Source organism: Rhinopithecus bieti, unplaced genomic scaffold (genome assembly GCF_001698545.2).
Source record: "Rhinopithecus bieti isolate Rb0 unplaced genomic scaffold, ASM169854v2 scaffold_23276, whole genome shotgun sequence".
Classification (NCBI taxonomy): Eukaryota; Metazoa; Chordata; class Mammalia; order Primates; family Cercopithecidae; genus Rhinopithecus; species Rhinopithecus bieti.
The window spans coordinates 185,816-209,969 of NW_016810868.1; the positions used below are offsets into that span (position 1 = coordinate 185,816).

Sequence of the window (24,154 nt, forward strand, 5' to 3'; positions counted from 1 at the left end):
ACCTGCCCTCGCCTGGGAGCGCAGGGGACATACTTCGTGACTTTGAAGATCCTCAGCAGGCGGAGGGCCCGCAGCACGCTGATCCCAAAGGAGCTTCCAGGCTTGATGGCCGCCCAGACCACTTCAAAGACGCTCCCCACAATGACCTGCAATGGGATGGCGTTAGCCTTGGGTGCACCACATCTGCACCTGTGCATGCAGATGGATGTGTGTGCGCACCCTGACTGCCTGCACCTCTCCATAAGGAACCATCCTGCTTCCTTGTCTCACAATCAAGCCAGATAGGGTAACTAACACAAGGCACACACCTCACACTGATCTCTTGGAACCTTTGGGGAAGGCTGTAGAGTCCCACCAGTCCCGGTACCTGCCCTCTCTCCCACCCCCACCCCCGACCCCAGACGCACCAGGAGGACACAGGACATGGGCCAGGTTAGGCCTGCTGGCTTTCTGGCAGACCTTACAACCACCTGGTCTAATACCTCCTCCATGCTTGACCACAGCCTGGTGACACTGGTGTCTTCTTCAACACCTCTGGAGCTGGGCAAACTTTCAGACAGCCCTGAGTGTTAGACTGTTCTCTCACAGACTAGCAAAATCTGTCTCCCTGTAACTTCCCCTCCCTGGTTCTGCCACTGCTCCAAGATACTCAGATTCATAAATTGTATTTTGAGTCTTTTCTTCTCCAAATGACCAGGAAACAGCACATGCCACCAAGAACAGATTATGGCAAGCCTGCCTGTTTGTTGCATGCACCGTCGACGTTGGTGAGCTGAAATTTGTGAGCAAAGTACACGTCCCTCCTTCCAGCCGTTCCTCAGATAGACCGTGAGGAGGGCCGTCCTGGTCAGGGCCTGGTATGAGGGACTCAGAAAGGACAGACCGGGGAGCTGGAACACAGGAGACCCTTTACCACCTTCCCTCTGGACAGGACAAGCAAGGGGCCCCAGACTGAATTCTTTCCCAGGCCACCATACCTCCAGGGGCACAATCTGGGCTGACAGAAAGCAGGAGTGCCCATGTCTTCTTCATGTGTGTAATTCTCATTTCCTCTAAGCCACACTTCTGCAACTGGTGTGGAGAATTCCAAAGCTGAGCCTCTCAAAGTTAATTATATTGTATTTGGGACATATATTTTCCAAAGTTTCAGTCATTTCCACCAATTTCACATCAACTGCAAATCTGATGAGCTTAACGTCAATGTTCTCACGAAGTCACTGAGAGAACGATGGATATGCTAAGACAGAGCCCTGCGGCACATCTCTAGATACTTACCCACAGGTTGACACTAATCTGTAAACCAGCATGTCTGGGAATGGCTGTGCACCATTTATGGATCAACTCAAATGCACAGTCATCTGCTGCACATTTCTCTACCTTGTCCACAGATCGCCATTCAGAGAATATCTAATGTTCTGTCAACAACCAGGTACACCAATATCCACAGCACCTGTGATAACCCTATCAATACAACACATTGGGTGAGCTTGCCACCCTAGTCTTGACAAGAGTGCCATCTGTTCTTCGTGATCACACGTGGCCCTTGATCATCACCACCAACTTTTCTCTGCAACAGCAAATCATCCAGATCCTTGCCTAGGGTTGAAGATTGTAGTTTTCTAAATATACTTTCTTCTCATTGCCAGTCTTCCAGCATCTCTCCTGTTTTCCACTAATTCTTAAAATTTGTCCTCATTGGTTCATATAGTAGGCAGCCTCTAAGATGGCCTCAGTAATCCCCACCACCCAGTATTCACTCCGCTGTATAATGCTATCCCCTCGAGGATGGGTTGGACCTAGTGACTCACTCTTAGTAAACGGAATACAGCAAAAATGATGGGATGTCACCTCTGAGATTAGATTACAAAGGGACTGGTTTCTGTCTTGGGAACTCTTGACTCTCTTTCTCTGAACACCAGATATCGTGTCATAAGGACACTCCAGCAGCTGGGAGAGGCCCACGTGACCAGAAACAGAAGCCTGCCAGCAGCCACATGAGTGAGCCCGGAAGCAGATTTTTTGAGGTCCATTGACAGCCATCATGGGCATGAGGCTGGAAGTGAATTCTCCAGCCCCAAATGAGCCTGGGAAAACTGCAGCCTCACTAGAGACCGCAAGCCAGGCGCACCCAGTTAAGCCACCCTGATTCCTGACTCATGGAAACAGTGAAATCATAAATACTTGTTTTCTTATGCCACTAAGCTTTTGGATAATTTGTTCCCCGGCAGGAAAAGTCAATACAGATTTTGGAATCAGAAGTGGGGTGATGCTGTGATAAAAACCTAAAATGTGGGAGTGGTTTTGGAATCAGAGGATAGACACTGAGCAGCATATTCATGAAGGGCTAAAGTGCACTTAACACACAATTCATAGAATTTTGGACATTAAGCATGCTGCACATCAGGGTCTGCAGGAAAGCAAGCAGAGTTTCATAGGAAACTAGAGAAAGGAGTCCTGTTGTGTGCTGGCAGAAAGTTTAGCCACACTGTTGCATGCAGCTATGTAAAAAGTAGAAAACAGGCCAGGTGCGCGGTGGCTCGCGCCTGTAATCCCAACACTTTGGGAGGTCGAGGCAGGCAGATCACTTGAGGTCAGGAGTTCAAGACCAGCCTGACCAACATGGTGAAACCCCATCTCTGCTAAAAATACAAAAAATTAGCTGGGCGTGGTGGTGGGTGCCTGTAATCTCAGCTACTCAGGAGGCTGAAGCAGGAAAATCGCTTGAACCCGGGAGGCGGAGGTTGCTGTGAGCCAAGGTCGTGCCACTGCACTCCAACCTAGGCAACAGAGTGAGACTCTGTCTCAAAAAAAAAAAAAGTAGAAAACATGCTTAATAAACCAGGAGATCAACCTCAAGAGATCTCCGAGCCAAGTGCTGAAGGTGCCACCTCATGTCTTCTTGCTGCTTATAGTCAAATGTGAGAGGAGAGAGTTAAACCGAGGAAAGTGCATTAAATACAAGGAAGCCAGGACTTGCTGGTTTTGAATATGCTCAGCCTCTCCAGATAGCAACATTAATAATGGCAAGGTCTCAACAAAGACATGTGAAAAAAATGCTCAACACCACTAATTAGAGACATGCAAATCAAAACCACAGTGAGATACAAATCAAAACCACAGTGAGATACCATCTCACACCAGTCAGAATGGCTATCATTAAAAAGTCAAAAAATAACAGATGTTGGCGAGGCTACAGAGAAAAGGGAATGTTGGTGGGAATGTAAATTAGTCCAGTCACTGTGGAAAACAGTTTGCAGACTTCTCAAAGAACTAAAATAGAACTACCATTTGATCCAGCAATCCCACTACTGGTTATATACCCAAGGAACTATAACTCATTCTACCAAAGAGACACACGCACTTGTTCACCACAGCACTATTCACAACAGCAGGGACACAAACCAACTTAGCTGCCAGTTAACAGTGGACTGGATAAAGAAAATGCGGTATATATACACCATGGAAGACTGCACAGCTAATAAAAAAAAAAAAAAAAAAAAAAAAAAACACGTATTTTGCAGTAATACAGATGCGGCCAGAGGCCATTATCCTAAGTGAATTAATGCAGAAACAGAAAACCAAATACCACACGTTCTCACGAGTGGGAGCTAAACAAGGGTACACATGGACACAAAGTAGGGAACAATAGACACTGAGTACTAGAGGGAGGGGAAGGGGTTGACAAACTATCTTCTGGGTACTATGCTCACTACCTGGGTGATGGGATCGTGTGTATCCCAAACCTTAGCATCACACAACATACCCATGCAACAAACCTGCACATGTACACCCTGAATCTAAATAAAACTTGAAATTTTAAAGACAGAGAAAGGTGACATGGTCTAAAAATGAAGCCAAGGGCAAGACTGTGACTTTTATTTGAGATCCTAAAAGGATCAAAGGTAGCGCCTCGGAGCACTACTCAGCCACACTTTCAGACTCTTCAAAGAGATTGAGGGTGCCTCACACATCCAGTCAATGAAGCAGCAACTTCTCCAAGACACTGGAGGTGTTGATCCTTAGCATCTCAACAGGAACACAGACAGAAAAGGTCTAAGGCCTAATAGGTGTGGGTAGAGCTTTTTTCTAATAAAGTGAACCCCAAGGTTCACAACATAATCCATAAAGTTCTTAAAGGACATATATGCAGAGACATCACCAACTTGAACTGAAAGAATCAAGACAGTACACAACGAAAACAGGTCTTTAAATTCCCAAAATTCTGCCAGTGGCAAGTAGGCTGAGAAAACCACTCAACTGCAAACCTGAACTACCTTTCATGGAAAAGCAAAGGGAGTGAGAGGGCAGAACCAAGAGCCCAGAGGGTTTCCTGGCTGTAATAACGAATCCCAGACTTTCCAGCATGTGCCCAGCTGGATTTCAGAATCCCTATGGACCAGTGGCTCAGCTTTCTGTCCCCTTGCTGAGCAGGAATATCTACTGCAGTTACCCTGTGCCCATCCTACCACTGCACACTGAATGTGGAGCGTAGATAACCCTCTAGTTCCACAGGTCAGCAGATTAAGAGGCACCGTGGCCACTGCACTTAGGGAACTACACTCGAGGAGCCTCACCCACACCTGAACCTAACTGAGGATGACATTCTGGACTTTGAGTTGATGCTGTAATGGATAAGATTTTGGGGAGTTGGCAGGGGTGAAGGTGTTTTACACTGGGAAGGATATGAGTCACTGAGAGCCAAAGGGCAGGCTGTGGCAAGCAGCCTCTTCAATGGCCCCAGTGGTCCTCACTGTCTGGTGTTCACATCCTCGTGTAATACCTGCCCCCAAATATTCCTACCCCCAGCCCAGTCACTGGGCCCAGTGACTCACTCCTAACTAAAAGACAATGGCAAAACCGACAGGATCTTTCTTTCAAGACAGGATTTCTATAGCTTCTGTCTTATGTACTCTCACAGTTCTCTCCCTCAGACCACAGCTGAGGACATTCCAGCAGCCTATGGAGAGGCCACACAACCAGCAACCCGGCCTTCTAGCAAACAAATGCATGAGCTTGAAACCAAATTCTACAGTCCCAGTCAAGCTGTGGAATGACCGTATCTTTGGCCTTCAACTGGGCTGAATGCTCCTGAGGGACCCCAGGCCAGAGATACCCAGTTAAGCCACACCTGAATTCCTAAGCCATAGAAACGTGAAACAGATTTTTGTACTTTAAAGCTGCTAAGTGTTAGAAGAATGTGTTAGCTTATGTGCAAATTATCTCCATGTCCTGAGATCCAGTCAGTTCAGATCAGAAGATTAGAAGACATGAAAAAGATCCCTGCATCTCTGACTTCTCTCCATCTCTTCAGCTCCCTCAGCCAATGCACTCAGGCTTTCCTTGTGACCAAGAAGTCAAAGGGTAAGAAGGGTTGTTGTTTTCCCACCATCTATCGAAATCACAGCTCTCCATGTCTCAGAGAGCAATGTAGGTGGCCACTGCCTTCCCTTCCTTAGAGATCAGAAACACAGCATGATGCAAAACCACTACCCCCAAGGCCAGAAAGCCAGGCTCACCCACTGACTCCTCTCAAACCAATGGGCAGCCTGGGGCCAGTCACACAATGTCTGCCGTTATCATCAATAAAACAAGAGTCCTTGTGAGGATTCAACAAAATCACAGACACAAACGACTACCACCCGGACAAGTACAGCGCTCATGAGAGAAAAAGTCCAATTAAGCTGAATTTTCTAACTGAAGTTTTACTACCACAGTCCAGGCCCCTCTCTGGCTTCTGTAAACACTGCAGAGCTCCAATCCCTCCCTTGGGGGACAGCACTCCTACTCCCCACTCCTTCCTGAGGAGGCAGTGCTCCCACCTGTCACTCCTTCATGGGAGGGGTAATGCTCCCACCTGTCACTCCTTCCTGGGGGAGGGGGGGCACAATGCTCCCATCCTTCACTCCTTCCTGGGAGGGCTAGTGCTCCCACCTGTCACTCCAGTGCTCCTACCCTTCACTCCTTCCTGGTAGGGCAGTGCTCCCCATCACTCCATCATGGGGGGGTAGTCCTCCCACCTGTCACTCCTTCCTGGGGGGGGCAGTGCTCCCACCCTTCTCTCCTTCCTAGGGAGGTAATGCTCCCGCCTGTTACTCCTTCCTGGGGGACTCTGCTCCCACCCTTCACTCCACCCTGAGGGGGGCAGTGCTCCCAGCCTTTACTCCTTCCTGGGGGGGGGCAGATCTCCCACTCTTCACTCCATCCTGGGGGGCAGTGCTCCCACTCATCACTCCTTGTCACTCCCACTTGTCACTCCTTACTGGAGGGCTTGAAGTGCTCTGGTACAAAGCCTTGGAGGGAGTACTTACTCCCACTCCTCCCTCCTCCATCAGGGGGTGGCGTGGCCACCCATCATTCCCAGCCTCCAGTAGGAAGGCTCAGAACTCAGCCTCTGGGCAGGTGCCAACAGTGCCACATCCCTAGGCTCAGGGTTCAGGTCCCAGGAAGTGCCCTGTGCTCCCTGCCGGGTTCCAGTGAGGAGCGTCTCGGACTGCCCTGCCCTGCCCTCTGTGCTCAAGTGTCATGGTAAGCCGTGAAACACACTGCCTCCGAGGCTTCCCTCACCTACTGAAGTTGGTAAAGAGACCCAGGCCAAGGCCACCACCTCCCCCAGCCCCACAAAGAGGGCAGGACCATCACAGTCTATCAGGCCCCAACCCCCAGAAGTCCTGGTGGATGTACCCAAGCCTGCCCAGGGCCAGAGCCCCCCTGAGCTCCACCAGGGAGAGACTGAGCCCTCCACAGGTTCGTGAGATCCCAGGCATGGAGGCAGCTGCAGAGCCTTCAGATGACTGTGAAAGTCTACGGACGGGATCAGAAGAGGGAGGAGTGGCCTCTGGCCGACAGAGAGCGGCTAAGGCTGACACTCCCGTCAGATCCGGCCACAACAGGCCTCCCTCTGCCAGCCCCTGCTCCTCACTGTCTCCAGGTAGCCTTTCTGACCCATGGAGGGTCACAGACCCCAGCCCACACTGGGCATGGCCTATGGGAAGAGGCCGTGTGTGCACACGCAGGAAAGGACACAGTCTGGGCCCCTGTGGGCCCCCGATGAGGTCTCTCACTCACCCCAAAGTCAAAGCAGTTGAAGGAGGACCGGAAGTAGCTTCTGGGCCCCAGGCCATACATCTTCAGGGACATCTCTGTGAGGAAGAGACCCAGGAAAACAAACTCTGCAAAATCTAGGAGAAGCCGGAGAAGAGGGGGATTAGCTCGAGGCCTCCTCCCACTCCGGCTCCAGCCCAGACTGGAGGACACCAGACCTCTGGGCCTTCCCAGGGCTGAGCCTTCCAGGCCTGGCCTACGGTCCCATGCTCTGAAGTCTCAGCCCAGGAAAGGAACGATGGGTTGAGAGGGACACGGAGAGGTACCTGTTCCAGTCTGAAAAGTGATGAGTGCCTAGTGCCTCTGAGACCCAGAGAAGGACGGGCTCAGCAGGAGGCAAGCTCCCGAGATCGGCCCAGGTGTGACTTCTGGAGTCATGGGGGTGCCCCCTCCTCACCAGAGGAGGGCCTGGGGCTATGAGGCAAAGGGCCCCATTTCCCCCAAGGACAGGCCCAGCTACAGCTTCCAGTTGTCGGTCCTTCCGCCTCTGGCCTCACCCCAATCTCTGACCGAAGGTGGGGTCCCTCAACCTCCTTGTCAGAATCTCCCATCTTTCCACTGGGACTTCCCAGTGGAAAGGCAGCTCTCCCCAGGATGGCCACGGCACTGTGGCTGACTTGTATTCTGTTTACATTTGCTGCCCTGAAGGCAGACCTCCTCCACCACTGCACTCCTGTCCAGCACGAGGCTGCCAAGAGGCACTGTCCCCTTGCACTCTCACTGAGTCACAGAGGTTCCCACGGGCACAACAGCAGTGGAGTGGGGCTGTCCTGGGCCCAGGAGTCCTGCTGACCCTTCCAGGCCTCAGGACTGAGTGAGGCCATACCTGGGCTAGAGGGCTGTGCTGGGATTTCAAGGTACACAGACCCTCCTCACCCAGCCCAAGCAGAAGGAGGGAAGGAGCACAAAAGAACGCCGTGGCTCCAGAGGCCACAGGCAGCAGGAGACCCAGCCAGGCCCAGCCACTGGCTGAGCCAGGAGTCCTAGGCATCAGGGTGAGGCCACTGTCTCTGACTCTCCTCCCAAAGGGTTGGGCAGGGATTGGCTCTTAAACTTCTCACGGTGCTGGTCAGGCCAAAGGCACCGTGGCTCTGCTAGGGCAGCAGGGGCTAAGGAAGCAACAGAGCCCAGGGCAGAGCTCACATGGAGAACAAGACCCTGGGAGGGCATGAAAGGCAGGCCCCTGAGAGTCCACACCCGGGCAGAGTCCAGCTCAGCCTTCCCAGGGCTTCTGAATCCCCACCCCCCACCCCCCACAGTCTCTGTTGGGACACGGGACCTTCAGCTGACACAACTTCTGATAAAGCAGACGCTGGAAGAGGGGGCCACACACTCTTCCCATCCCTATGCTCCTAAAATCTCCACCAACGGCTATGTTGCACAGGTCCAGACGGCCTCAGGTGGGGACAAGTCTGCAGCAGCCCAGACCTGGGACAAGCAGAGATGAGAACTTCACAGCCCACTCAGCACCGTACAAACAGGCGGGAGTCTCAGGGAGGGGACACCCTGCTTTCTATGGCCTGAGGACATGGACAACCAGTTCCTTGGAGCAAGTCACCCACAGCAAGCTGGCCTCTGACACCAGCCAGAAAATCAACAAGCACTCAAGCTAAGCATGGGATGATAACAAGGTCAAGCAGCGTCCCTGGAGAAGCCGAGAGGCCCCTGTGAGAGGCACGGATGCCCACAACCCTCAGGCAGGGCTGTTCGGAACGGAAGGATCCACCCTCCACTGAGACCACTGGACCCTACAGCTCTGACCTGGGCCTGGCTGTGCAGACCACCAGGTGTAAGATGTGGCAGAAAAGCTGTGACCCCTGCAGTCCAGCCCAGAGCACCCCAGCAAGCCCAGGGGAATATACAAGCAGCTTGGAAAGGCCCAACACTCCTGGCCACAAAGTCCCAGAGCCCCTCTGCATGGGTCACAAAGGCCTCGGGATCCCCACACGAGGGGCTCGGGCCCAGGGAGGAGAGGCCCCAGAGATAGGACTACGGGTACCCACGTCCTAGATCTGGGAGGGGAGGCTACCCAGGCATACACCTTGCTCCCCAGGAGACCAAAGTGAGAGCACTTTGCAAGGAACAAGTACAAGAAATGCAAATGGCAAAACTTTTGGAGAAAGAGATCTCAAATCCTCCAACATCCTGTCTGCCCTCTCACTCTCCCTAGGAACGGATGCCCTCAGCCTCACATACTCAGCCTCTTCTCTGAGGCCAAGAAAGGGCATTCATTCGCACACATCTGTATCATGCATCCAACCAGCAGGCACTGGTGCTGTTTTGAGCCACCAAGGGGACAGGCTGAGCTGGACTCTGCCCAGGTATGGACTCTCAGGGGCCTGCCCTTCATGCCCTCCCATGAACTCCCTTCTCCCCAGGAGTTCACAAGCTGAGGGGGAAACAGACACAGATCATTAAAACCAGGTTTTGTCTTCTAAGAGGATGGTGTGCTATGGGAGCAGAGGGAAGGTGAGCAAGTCTGGTGAGCTGCATAAGGCCCCCCAGGGGCTCACAGGATGGCGAGGCCTCTTAACTCAAGCCTCTCTTAACTCAAGCCTCCGTTTTGAAGGTTCTGGCAATGCACTGAGGGCAGGTCCTTGGAGAATGGACAGCCGAGGTGCACAAAACCCACGATGAGCCCCTGCGAAGCTGCTCTAGACTGGGCGGCCACACCCCCTCGCCTCTGGCAAGCCTGCCCCACCTACTGAGCCAGCCTCCCTCAGGCCCAGCACAGCTGTCAGGGACACTGCCCACATTTCTGTCCAGCTATTTTTCCCTCAGTGACACCAATCAAGCCAGGAACTCCAGGAAACCACAGACAAGACACAGCAGCGGCCTATGGTCAGGGATGCCTGTGGCCTCACCAACGCCTGGACACTCCCAGCCCTGTGCTCCCATACAGTAGACACGCGACTGGGCTATGCAGCCCTACCCCTACCCATTGCCTGCTGACTCACTGCGCACCAACAGCCTCTCACAGGGAACAACAGGCCGAGCCGCTGGGTCAGGAGGAAGTCCTTGGTCCCCACCTGACCCCCAAGGGTGGGAAAATCTTAGCCAGAGGACTCAAGAGAGACACTGAACTCAGGCCCAAGCAAAGTCCCAAGGTGCCACCCTGTGGGCCCCAGGACATGTGAATCAGGGGCTAGGACAGGCAGTTCCATGTACACAAGCTGCTCCTCGGCCTGCAGCCGCCCAGGAGCCTGAGCGGGAGCTCCCTTGGCTCCTTTTACTTCTGCCCCCCCACAACCATCTCCCTGTTCGCATGTCATAGATTTCAGTGTCAAGTTGGGGAAACTGCAGCCCAGAGTTCCACCCCAACACAGCCACTCTCCCACCCATGCTTCCAGGTGACCTGCAGCCCCATCTCTCCCACTGTGGAGCGTCAGATCCTGCAGCTCAGGGAACCCTCACACTCCTGGGCAGAGCAGGCGAGGCCCCCTGGTCCACAGAGCGGGGCTCAGCCAGCCAGCTAGGGCCCTGGTGAGGCCACCGTCACAGCAGGACACAGTGACAGCCAGGCTGAACTCGGAGCTGGGACGAACGGAGTCGGAAAAGGCTTTCCTAGGTGCCTCCGTAGCTTCAGGCACACAGGGCCCTCAAGGAAAGACTGAGGCCCTCCAGGGAACCCCAAACAGGCCCTGTCTCCAGATCAGCCGTAGACACCCAGCAGGGTGAGTGCAGCTGACCCCTGAGGTCAGGAGGACTGAAACACTACCTGACAGGACAGAAAACATGGGTGGACTCTTTGGTTTTGATCCTCTTTGTGAAGTAAGACCACAGAGCAACACTGTTTTCCACATGGGCCAGAGAGTCCGAGGCTGTCACAGACCAGGCCTGGAGGGGCCCATCCTGGCTCCTGTGCTGAGGCTTGTGGAACAGAACTGCAGTCAGCTCACTCCACGGAAGGGCATGAATGCATCCAGATTCAGCCAAATGTAAAGAAAAATGAAGGTAACCAGGGGAACCCAAGGAGGATAAGAAGCCAGGACTCCCCTATCAGGAAGCTGGGGCAGAATCAGCAGCCACGTGGTGGAAAGGAGCATGGGGCTAAGTCCCAACTGTGGGTCTGAAGCCCTCTGGGGGAGGACACCCATCTGCCTGGCCTGGCTCGCCCCTGGTCGTTCCACATATATCCTGCCCTGGGTGCCCGGGACCCCTCAACCAGTCTCACACTACGCTGAGGGACAGGGGTCTAGCAGATGCAGCTGTGCTTTCTGGAACCCAGGAGCTGGAGAGGCCACCCTCCAGCTCTGGACACACCCCAGGCCCCCACAGAGGCCCATGGGGACTGACTAGGGCTGTGGGATACTTTGGGCAACATGGGGGTGGGTCCCCTCCCACCCAGGGTGGTCCCAGGGCATGGACCAGGGTTTCCAGGCTGAGAGAAGAGATGCTCAGGAAGTACCTGAGGGAGGGACGGGGATACGTACACAGCGCCGTGGTGAGCCGCCGTGGCTGGTTGTAATGCACCATGGCCACACACAGTGTGTTCAGGGCCACCACACACAGCACCACCCAGTAGAAGCTCTGAGCCTTCACCATGCGCCGGATGAAAAACCGGAACATCTTCTCCTTCCTCCGGAAGTATGACGAGCTCTCTGTCTTCCCGCTCTTGAGGCTGGCGCGGGCGAAGGGGGATCCTGAGGGGATGGGGGTTACTGAGGATGTGGGAACCACTGGGTACCCGCCTACCCCACCTGTGGACCCCCACAGACGCACCCTGGAGGACACCAGCCTCCAGCCCCAGCCGGTCGCAGACAATTGTGCCAGTGACCCCTGTGACCTCCACTTCACAGCTGAGGGAACCAAGGCCTTGACGATCTCCATGGTTACTGGGTGCCAGATGGGAGAGCGGGATTGAAGTGGATGATACACACTCACTGTCTCTGGTCCCCAGCATCCCCAGCCACCTTCTAGGAGCACAGTCTTGATGCCCCCAGGCCACTCTCCATGAGCACCCCAAGCTTTTTCCCCTGAAGACATAAATCTGAGTTAGTCCCTCCCCAGATCCCATCTCTTCAGCACAGCCCACGTAGCTCTGCAGCATCTGTCCCTCCCTCTTTCTCCGTCATGGACTCAGGGGTCAGTACCCATGGGCTGTCTGTTTTTTAAGTAGTTTTCCTGGAACACAGCCAAGTTCATCTGTTTATGCATGGTCCATGGCTGTTCAATGTCTGCAATACTCACTGTTGGAAACTTTGTCCACCTGCTCCAGTCTGACTGCTTCTCTACCCTGCTCATCACCCAACCCAGCAGCCTTTTCCCGTGTCCATGCACATCACTCCTGCTGTGTCCTGGACCTTCACACAGTATCCCAAGTGTGAAATGCATCCCTCGCTGGACTCCTTCCCACACACCTTCGGGTCTCAGCATTAACGTCACCTGCACAGAGCACCTGCTCTGGGCACACTGTTTAGAACAGGGCCCTCGGCTCACCTCCGACAGTGGCCCTGACCACATCACCACTTGTCACTGTGTTTTATTGTTGACCTGTTCCATGCCCAACTCCCAGACAAGACTGTAGGCTTCATGAGGACAGGGCCACGTTGTCTTTTTTACCACTGAGCCCCTCACACTGAGAGGCACTTCACTAATGCTTAACAACTGAGGGAAGGGTCTCTGTGAGGATTCAGGTGTGTGTCTGTACAGGAGCTGGCTGTGTGTCTCTGTAGAAGAGCACATCTGCCTGTGTAAGCGTTTCTTAGTTTGTGCGCTAAGCTTGGCCGTGTGTGACTCTGTGCTCTCAGAGAGCAGACAGCTGTGCCCCAGCCATTGTTCTCTTAGTGGGCTTTGAATACCTGGGCTTGAGCATGGGGTCCCCGTGTGAGGATGTGGGGAGCAGTGTATGTTAACATGTACTTTCTGTGTGTTTGTACACATATGTGCATGTGTGCACAACCAGGTTCTCAGTGGCACAAAAGAGCAGGGGCGGTGTGGGCATGCGTGCTATGCACAATTTTCTGTTTCTACACACGTGTGTATGTGTGCACATCCAGGCTCTCAGTGGCATGGAAGAGGGGGTATGTGGGTGCATGTGCTATGAGGACTTTCTGTGTGTTTGTACACGCATGCATATGTGTGCACACCCAGGCTCTCAGTGGCATGGGAGAGAGGGGGCGTGTGGGCACTTGTGCCATGTGCACTTTGTGTACACACGTGCATATGTGTGCACACCCAGGCTCTCAGTGGCATGAGAGAGAGGAGCTGTGTGGGCATGTGTCCTATGTGCACCTTCTGTGTGTTTGTACATATGTGCATACGTGTGCACACCCAGGCTCTCAATGGCACGGGAAAGAAGATGTATAAGCATGTGTAATACATGCATACCCAGGCTCTCAGTGGCACTCAAGAGATGATGTGTGTGAGCATGCTTACTATAAGCACTGTATGTTTGTACGCACATGCATATGTGTGCACACCCAGGTTCTCAGTGGCACAAAAGAGCAGGGGCAGTGTAGGCATGTGTGCTATTTTCTGTTTGTACACATATGCATGTGCGTGCACACCTAGGCTCTCAGTGGCACAGAAGGGGGGGGTGTGTGGGCTCGTGTGCTATGTGCACTTTGTGTGTTTGTACACATGTGTGTACGTGTGCACACCCAGGGTCTCAGTGGCATGTGGCCGGCCCTGCTGAGGGCCAGGAATGACCACTCCCCACAGAGGCAGCAATAGGACAGGAGGGAGGCAGGCATGCAGTGCAGATAAGGAGGGACACACACACAGGCAGAGCTGTGCACAGAACAAGCCCACACACTCCGAACCCCCCATGCACCCACACACAGTTGCGCAGGAACACAAGAGTCACACACACACATGCTTCACAGCACACATCCAGCCCGACTGCGCTCACTTTTGAAGATCCAATGAGATGCTCACACAGATGCACTCCTCAGCACACATGAGGCACACACCTGTGAACACAAACAGGGCCACTCTGGGAAGAAGGGATAGAGAACATGTGACTCATGTAAACCACTGTGTCTGCACGCACATGTGGCCAGGAAAACAAGCAACAAATTCTCCAAAGGGGACTCTGTGGCCATGCCCACCAGCCAGTAAGAACCAGTCAGCCCCTGCTATGAGAAAGGCCTCATAGAAATGCTGCCCTTTCACAATGGGCCACAGCACCCCCAACACACACATCTCCCTTTGCCACACAAGACAACCACACACATCTACCTGTGCCACACAAGACAACCACACACATCCTCCTGTACCACACAAGACAACCACACACATCCTCGCCCATCACAGGCACAACCATAGTCATGCCAACAGCCGTATTTGCACAGAACCGCACTCCCTAGACATTGCCCTTAAAGTCCACCAGTTCCTTGCCGTAAACATCCACTTTGGAGAAGCCAGAGGAGCTAGAGCCAGGGGACTGAGCAAGACCTAATAGAGGGACTCCTGCTCCAGAGGTCCTGGAGGAGAGCTGGGTGCAGCCCCTCACATCCTCAGCAGCACCCAAGACAGATGTGTTTGTTCCCTGGGGATGGGGAACAGGTCCCTAAGGACAGCAAGCAGTCACTGTGGGCTCCAGTCTATGGCAGTAAAAGCAGAGTCTACAGGAAATGCAGAAACATCTCTGGAATCACAGCTTTGGGTGGGGAAAACCAAGAGAGATTGGGCTTCTTTTCAGTTTCCTGCATTTTCCAGGTTTCACTTAATTAGCATATATTCTTTATAATGAAAAAGCTTATTTCAAGAAAACTGATATGACATCTTCAAGCTAGAGAGAACATTCCATATTACATTAACCTATGAATGATGACACAGTCAAGTACTGTTGAGAGCAGGGCCTGACTACATGCAAATACTTAGATTTCTATCTCTTGTGCCCTAAGGCAGAGTCTTTGCTAGTCCTGGGTAACACCCATTTGTTCAAAAAATGTGTACAAATTGTGCCAGGCCCTGATCAAAGCCCAGAAAACACAAAATGACCAAGATCTGTCTCTGCTCTCAATAACCCTTCTAGGGGCCAGCAGAAGACATAAAAGGAAGTGTGTTTCCTTCCAGCGCAGCTGCTGTATTTGCCACACGGGGCAACAAATGTGGCATGAGGCTACAGCACCAGCTGATGGAGGCCCTAATGGCTGTCACCCCTGGCCCTCATGCACATCACACAGCCTGGAGATTCCTCAACTGAAAACAGAGCACAGTCACCTGAACCTCACAAGGTGGTGTAGGATTCAATGAGATACCACAGGTCCGAGCTCAGCGGGGCTCAACCAGCTGACAGGCATCAGGGCGGACAGGGTGATATGGGTTATGGACAAGCCTGGGCTGGTGAGACAGCCAGTCCTCAGGCAGAGGGCAGTCGAGCTCACCAAGCAGTGCTGAGAATGTGGAGATTCAAGCATGGCTTTGTCTCCTCCCCACCAGGCCCCAGGCCCTAAACCCACCCTAAACCAACAGCAGAGGCCAGTGGGTCCTGAACGCACAGGAATCCTTGGTGTCTGCTGGGCACCCAGAAGGAAAAGTCAACAAAGGCCCAGGGATCCAAGTATAGCAACAAACAACTCAAAATAAAACCAAACTAAAAAAGAGAGAATAAAATTTTTAGAGAAAAAATAAAATTCTCTTCTGAAACCACTCAGCAGATGAAAAAAAGGGGATTTTAGTCAAGCACAAGCAGCATCTCCAACGTGGAGGAGAACTCAAGGAAGAGGGCATGGACTGACAGGAGCAGAGCAAGGGACGCCAGGTGAAACAGGAGAGGCTCCAGAAGTAGGAGAACAAGAAAAGGAGACAGAATAATGAGACAAATGGAGGGAAGTACTCCGCGCCGGAGGGGGCCCTGAGCCTACAGTTTGAGGCGGTGAGAGAGAGCAAGTCACTGACAAAGGAAAAGCATCCCAGTGTCTGATGCCTCATCTGCAACAGGAAACGAGAGAGAGAGAGAGAGAGAGAGAGAGAGAGAGAGACAGAGACTGCAGCAGGCACAGCAGCCTGGATCTCGCTCCTCAGTGGGGAACAAGGAAGGGCACCTGAGCGAACACAGGAACTTGAAGGGTCAGCCACCACCCACACCCCCATTCATTTCAGGGGAGAGCAGCCGAGTGACAGGACAGAGTTAAAATGGGGGAGACAGTCCTGCAGTGAGCAAGGACTGAAGAGAGAGAGAAGAGAGAGAAGAGAGGAGAGGGGAGAGGGGAGAGGAGAGAGAAGAGAAACAGAAGGGAAGAGAAGAGAAGATGCTAACATAAACCCAAGCGAGTGAGGATAGGGCTCTGAGAGCGTGCAACAGGAGTGACAGCTGAGGGCCCCTGGGCATAGGGGAGTCTCTGGGGGCAGCCTGAAGGGACTGGCGATAGTCAAGAATGAAAAGTGAACACCCTCAAACCAGGATGCAGAGGCAGGGCAAGTACTGGAAAGGCTGTGACTTACTGGGTATGGGTGGAGGCAGAATAAAGGGAAATAGAGCAATTTAGTGATGGAACTAGTACATCTTGGTAGTAAAGATGCTAAAGAAACAAAAACAGTAAAGAGGAATGTTGACAATTATGAGAGCAGGGAAAGGAAGGTAACCTTTTGTGGAAGAGAAGAATTAGAGAGTAGAAATAAGCAAGGGAGGAGAGGGGCAATAAATAGCAACTTGATTAAAGCAACAAAACTTGGGATGAAGAATAGAGTCAAACATTATACTAAATAGAGAGAGACTGGATTCACCCATTACCATTAGAAACAGAGATCATACAACTAGGTTGTTTTTTTTTTAAAAAAAAAAAAAAAAAAGGCAAAACTACCAAGCCAGGCGTGATGGTGCACACCTATAGTCCCAGCTACTCAGGAGGCTGAGACAGGAGGATCATCCTGGGCAACATAACTCTGTCTCTTAAATAATTAAAATTTTAAAAAATTTTGGCCAGGCACGGTGGCTCACGCCTGTAATCCCAGCACTTTGAGAGGCCAAGGCGGGGGGATCACGAGGTCAGGAGATCGAGACCATCCTGGCTAACACAGTGAAAACCCGTCTCTACTAAACAAAATGCAAAAAATTAGCTGGATGTGGTGGCGGACACCTACAGTCCCAGCTACTCGGGAGGCTGAGGCAGGACAATGGCGTGAACCCGGGAGGCAGAGCTGGCAGTGAGCTGAGATCTGGCCACTGCACTCCAGCCTGGGCGACAGAGCGACACTCCATCTCAAAAAATAATAATAATAATAATTAAAAAGCAGAACCCAGATAAATACAATTTACAAGAACACTTAAAATGATAAAGAACAGCTGGAAATGAAAAGAAAAGAAAGGTACCAGGCAAATGCAAGTTAAAAACCAAAACCAGTGATAGCAACAAAAAGTAGAACCAATGACATTCGATGTCAACAAGGTGCAACTGTCCAGCAGAAGAACTGCACAGATTAAGAAGGTATTGTGTGATGAAATAAAGCATAATTTAGGAAGAAAATGTAACAATCATAAACTTTATATTGACCAAACTATATAGTGACTAAATATATAAACAAAAGTCACTAGAAATACAAGAGGAACTTCATAAAAAATAAAATGGGCCAGGCACGGTGGCTCACACCTGTAATCCCCACACTTTGGGAGACCAAGGCGGGCGGATCATGCGGTCAGGAGTTCAAGACCAGCCTGACCAACCTGGTGAAACCCTGTCTCTAATAAAAATACAAAAATTAGCTGGGCGTGGTGGTGGGCGCCTATAATCCCAGCTACTTGGGAGGCTGAGGCAGGAAAATTGTTTGAACCCAGGAGGCGGAGGTTGCAACGAGTTGAGATCATACCACTGCATACCAGCCTAGGCGATAGGGCGAGACTCTGTCTTTAAATAAATAAATAAATAAATAAATAAATAAATAAAATGAAGTAGGGCATGCCACCACCTTGGTCATTCAGGCTTCTCAGCCATCCCAGCCTGTGGGCCTTGGAAAGTTCAAACTGACTAGGGGATGAAGGGATCTCCAAAACAGCACAGCTGCTCTATCAAAAAGCAGCCAGGTTGCTTTAAATGGGTTCTTGATCCCATTCCTCCTGACTGGGTAAGACCTCCCAACTGGGGTCTCCAGTCACCTCCTACAGGCACATTCAAGCCAGCAATAGGTCAGTACCCCCTGGGACAGAGCTTATAGAGGAAGGGGCAGGATGCCGTCTTTGCTGTTTCACGACCTTCACTGGTGAAACCACCAGGTACGGGGAAAACTAAGGCAACTAGACTCTGGAGTGGACCCACAGAAAATAGCAGCAGCCCTAGGGAAGAAAGGCCAGACTGTTAAAAGAAAAGCAAACAAACAGAAAACAATAACAACAACAACAAACCACAAAAACCCCATCCAAAGGTCAGCAACCTCAAAGATCAAAGGTGGATAAGCCCACAAAGATGAGAAATAATCAACACAAAAATGCTTAAAATTCAGAAAGTCGGAGTGCCCCTTTTCCTTCAAATGACCGCAACACCTCTCCAGCAAGGGTTCGGAACTGGGCTGAAACTGAGATTGCTGAAATGACAGAAGTCGGCTTCAGAAGGTATGTAATAATGAACTTCACTTATGAAGCTAAAGGAGCATGTGGTAAACCAATGCAAAGAAGTTAAGAATCATGATAAAACAATACAGGAACTGACAGCCAGTATAGCCAGTTTAGAAAGGAATATAACCAACCTGTTAGAGCTGAAAAACACACTACAAGAACTTCACAATGCAGTCACAAGTATTAATAGCAGAACAGATCAAGCGGAGGAAATAATCTCAGAGCTGCAAGACTATTTTTCTGAAATAAGACGGGCGAACAAAAATAGAGAAAAAAGAGTGAAAAGAAATGAACAAAACCTCTAAGAAATATGGGATTATGTAAAGAGACTGAATCTATGACTGATTAGGATGCCTTAAGGAGACAAGGAGATTGGAACAAGTTGGAAAATGTACTTTAGGATATCATCCAGGAGAACTTCCCCAACCTTGTAAGACTGGCCAACATTCAAATTCAGGAAATGCAGAGAACCCCAGTAAAATACTCCATGAGAAGATCATCCCCAAGACACATAATCATCAGACTCTCCAAGGCTGAAGTGAAGGAAAGAATGTTAAGGGCAGCCAGAGAGAAAGACCAGGTCACCTGCAAAGGGAATCCCATCAGACTAACAGTGGACCTCTCAGTGGAAACCCTACAAGCTAGAAGAGATTGGGGGCCAATATTTAACATTCTTAAAGAAAATAATTTCAAATCCAGAATTTCATATCTGGACAAATCAAGCTTCATAAGCGAAGGAGAAATAAGATCCTTTCCAGGGAAGCAAATGCTGAGGGAATTTGTTACTACCAGACCTGCCCTGCAAGGTGTCCTGAAGGAAGAACTAAATATGGAAAGGAAAAACCATTACTAGCCACTGCAAAAACACACTGAAATACACAGACCAGTGACACTATGAAGAAACCACATTAAAAGTCTGCAGAATAACCAGCAGGCACCATGATGACAGGATCAAATCCACACATAATAACACCAACTTTAGGCGGGCCATGGTGGCTCATGACTGTAATCCCAGTGCTTTGGGAGGCTGAGGCAGGTAGATCATTTGAGGTCTGGAGTTCAACCAGCCTGACCAACATGGTGAAACCTCATCTCTACTAAAAATACAAAAAAATTAGTCAGGTGTGATGGCACATGCCTGTAGTCCCAGATACTTGGAAGGCTGAGAGGCAGCAGAATCACTTGAACTCGGGAGGTGGAGGTTGCAGTGAGCCGAGATCACGCCATTGCACTCCAGCCTGGGCGACAGAGTGAGACCCTGTCTCAAATAATAATAATAATAATAATAATGACTTTAAATGTAAATGGGCTAAATGCACCAATTAAAAGATGCAGACTGGCAAGCAAGATAAAGAACCAAGACCCATCAGTATGTTGTCTTCAAGAGACCCACCTCACATGCAAAGACACACACGGGCTCAAAATAAAGAGATGGAGGAAAATCTACCAAGCAAATGGAAAACAGAAAAGAGTAGGGGTTGCAATCCTAGTTTCTGACAAAACAGACTTTAAATGAACAAAGATCAAAAATGATGATGAAGGACATTACATAGTGGTAAAGGGTTCAACTCAACAAGAAGAGCTAAGTGTCCTAAATATACATGTACCCGATACAGGAGTACCCAGATTCATGAAGCAAGTTGTTGAAGACTTAAAAGAGACTTAGACTCTCACACAATAACAGTGGGAGACTTTAACAACCTACCAACAATATTAGACAGATCAACAAGACAGAAAATCAATAAAGACATTCAGGACTTGAACTCAGCTCTGGATCAAGTGGACCTGATAGATATATACAGAACTCTCCACCCAAAGACAATGTAATATACATTCTTCTCATCGCCACAGGACACTTACTCTAAAATTGATCACATAATTGGAAGTAAAACACTCCTCAGCAAATGCAAAAGAACTGAAATAATAACAAACAGTGTCCAAGACCACAGTGCAATCAAATTAGAAATCAAATTAAGAAATTCACTCAAAACCACACAACTACATGCAAACTGAACAACCTGCTCCTGAATGAATTTTGGGTAAATAATGATATGAATGCAGAAATCAAAAAGTTCTTTGAAACTAATGAGAACAAAGATATAACATACCGAATCTCTGGGACACAGCTAAAGCAGTGTTAAGAAGGAAATTTATCACACTAAATGCCCATACCAAAAAGAAACATCTCAAGTTAACAACCTCACATCACAACTAAAAGAACTAGAGAACCAAGAGCAAACAAAACTCAAAGCTAGCAGAAGACAAGAAATAACTAAGATCAGAGCTGAACTGAAGGAGACAGAGACATGAAAAATCCATCAAAAAAATCAGTAAAAACAGGAGTTGGTTTTTTGGAAAAAAAAAAAAAAATTAAGAAAATAGATAGACCACTAGCTAAACTAAAAAGAAAGAGAAGACAGAAGATTCAAATAAACACAATCAGAAATGATAAAGGATATATCACCACTGACCTCACAGAAATACAGACAACCATCAGAGAATACTATAAACACCTATGTGCACATACGCTAGAAAATCTAGAAGAAATGAATAAATTCCTGGACACATACACCCTCCTAAGATTGAACCAGGAATAAATTGAATCCCTGAAAAGACCAAAAATGAGGTCTAAAATTGAGTCACTAATAAATAGCCTACCAATCAAAAAAAGCCCAGGTCCAGATGGACTCACACCTCAATTCTCCCAGAGGTACAAAGACGAGCTGGTACCAATTCTACTGAAACTATTCTAAACAACTGTAAAGGAAGGACTCCTCCCTAACTCATTCTATGAGACCAGCATCATCCTTATATCAAAACCTGACAGATACAACAAAACAAGAAAACTTCAGGCCAATATCCTAGATGAAGATGAACATTGATGCAAAAATCCTCAACAAAATATTGGCAAACCAAATCCAGCAGCACATCAAAAAGCTTATCCACCACACTCAAGTAGGCTTCATCCTTGGGATGCAAGGTTGGTTCAACATACCCAAATCAATAAATGTGATTCATCACATAAACAGATCTAAAGACAAAAACCACATGATTATCTCAATAGATGCAGAAAAGACCTTCGATAAAATTAAACATCCTTTCATGTTAAAAACTTTTAATAAACTAGATATTAAAGGGACATACCTCAAAATAATAAGAGACATATATGACAAAGCCATAGCCAATATCATAATGAATGGGCAAAACCTGGAAGCATTCCCCTTGAAAACCTGCACAACACAAGGATGTCTCTTACCACTCCTATCCAACACAGTACTGGAAGTTCTGGCCAGAGCAATCTGGCAAGATAAAGAAATAAAGGGTATTTACATAGAAAGGGAAGAAGTCAAACTATCTTTGTTTGCAGATGCCATCATCTGAGAAAAGCTTCTCAAGCTGATAAGCAACTTCAGCAAAGTCTCAGGATACAAAATCAACTTTCAAATATCGCCAGCATTCTTATACACCAACAATAGGCAAGCCAAGAGCCAAATCATGCATGAACTCCTATTTGCAATTGCCACAAAAAAAAATAAAATAAAATACCTAGGAATAAAGCTAAGATGTATTCCCTATTATTAAATAGAATACCCTACTTAATAAATGGTGCTGGGAGAACAAACAACCCCATTAAAAAGTAGGCAAAGGACACGAACGGACACTTCTCAAAAGAAGACATACGTGTGGCCAACAAACATGAAAAAAAGCTCAATATCACTGATCATTAGAGAAATGTAAATCAAAACCACAATGAGATATCATCTCACTCCACTCAGAATGGCTATTATAAAAAAAAAAAAAAAAAAAAAAAAACAGATGCTGGAGAGGTTATGGAGGAAAGGGAACACTTTACACAGTTGGTGGGTGTAAATTAGTTCAACTATTGTGGAAGATTGTGTGGCAGTTCCTCAAAGACTTAGAGGTGGAAATACCACTTGACCCAATCCCATTACTGGGTATATCCCAAAGGAATATAAATCATTGTATTATAAAGATACATACACAAATATGTTCATGGCGGCACTATTCACAGTAGCAAAGACATGGAACCAACCTAAATGCCCATCAATGATAGACTGGATAAAGAAAATGTGGTCACACACATACACTATGGAATACTATGCAGCCATAAAAGGAATGAGATCATGTCCTCTACAGGGACACAGAGGAAGCTGGAGGCCATTATCCTTAGCAAACTAACACAGGAATGGAAAACCAAATACCACATGTTCTCACTTTTAAGTGGGAGCAAAATGATGAGAAGATATGAACACATGGTGGGGGAACAACACACACTGGGGCCCGTCGGAGGGTGGCGGGTAGGAGGGAGAGCATCAGGAAGACTAGCTAATGGATGCTGGCTTAATACCTAGGTGATGTGATGATCTGTGTAGCAAACCACCATGGCACATGTTTACCTATGTAACAAACCTGCACATCCTGCACATGTACCCCTGAACTTAAAATAAAAATTAAGAAAAAGAGGCCAGGCGCAGTGGCTCAAGCCTGTAATCCCAGTACTTTGGGAGGCCGAGACGGGTGGATCATGAGGTCAGGAGATCGAGGCCATCCTGGCTAACACGGTGAAACCCCGCCTCTACTAAAAAATACAAAAACTAGTGAAACTCCGTCTCTACTAAAAAATACAAAAAACTAGCCAGGCGAGGTGGCGGATGCCTGTAGTCCCAGCTATTCAGGAGGCTGAGGCAGGAGAATGGCGTAAACCCGGGAGGTGGAGCTTGCAGTGAGCTGAGATCCAGCCACTGCACTCCAGCCTGGGCAACAGAGCGAGACTCCGAAAAAAAAAAAAAATTAAGAAAAAGAAATGATGCTGACTTAATGAGGAAAATGAAGAAAAAAAATACAGGACATACATTTGTTTATGTGAATAAAACTTAAAAATCAGTTATGAACTTAGAATTTGAAAACTTACAAATGTAGAGATTTACAGGCCACATCTCCCAATCATTATCTGATACAATTAGAAATAATAAAAGTTGACCAAAATATCTTAACTACTTGTAAATTAAGAAGCACACTCCTAGTAAACATTTGACTCAAGAGTGAAGAATCTATTATCTAGAAATCAGAAAAAGGAAGACATCACAGCAAAGCTTTACGTAGAGGAAAATGTACACCCTAAAATGCCTTTGCTATTAAAGAAATAAAAGAACATTACTTATTTTAAGGAATTAGAAAAGAATACAGTAAACCAAAATAATGTAGAAAAATAAACTTAATAAAGATATAATTACATTGAAAGCAAAAAATAGGCCAGGCGCGGTGGCTCACGCCTGTAATCCCAGCACTTTGGGAGGCCGAGGCGGGGGGATCACAAGGTCAGGAGATCGAGACCACGGTGAAACCCCGTCTCTACTAAAAATACAAAAAAAAAAGCCGGGCGCCGTGGCGGGCGCCTGTAGTCCCAGCTACTCGGGAGGCTGAGGCAGGAGAATGGCGGGAACCCGGGAGGCGGAGCTTGCAGTGAGCCAAGATAGCGCCACTGCACTCCACCCTGGTGGACAAAGCGAGACTCCGTCTCAAAAAAAAAAAAAA

The 24,154-nt window shown here is 49.0% G+C and overlaps 1 protein-coding gene across 12 annotated transcripts in view; it reads right to left on the bottom strand.

The window, feature by feature from the left end:
* CACNA1B (calcium voltage-gated channel subunit alpha1 B) overlaps window positions 1–24,154 on the bottom strand; it is a 246,066-nt gene that overhangs the window by 143,657 nt on the left and 78,255 nt on the right. For 11 of the 12 annotated variants that reach the window (XM_017893202.1, XM_017893205.1, XM_017893198.1 and 8 more), the window contains 3 exons: window positions 11,535–11,744; window positions 7,066–7,178; window positions 34–146 (listed from right to left, as the gene is read on the bottom strand). In XM_017893202.1, coding sequence (XP_017748691.1) covers window positions 34–146; window positions 7,066–7,178; window positions 11,535–11,744 — 436 coding nt within the window. Of the gene's footprint in view, window positions 1–33; window positions 147–7,065; window positions 7,179–11,534; window positions 11,745–24,154 lie in introns of those variants that run through there. The other variant, XM_017893206.1, reaches the window with a different exon arrangement.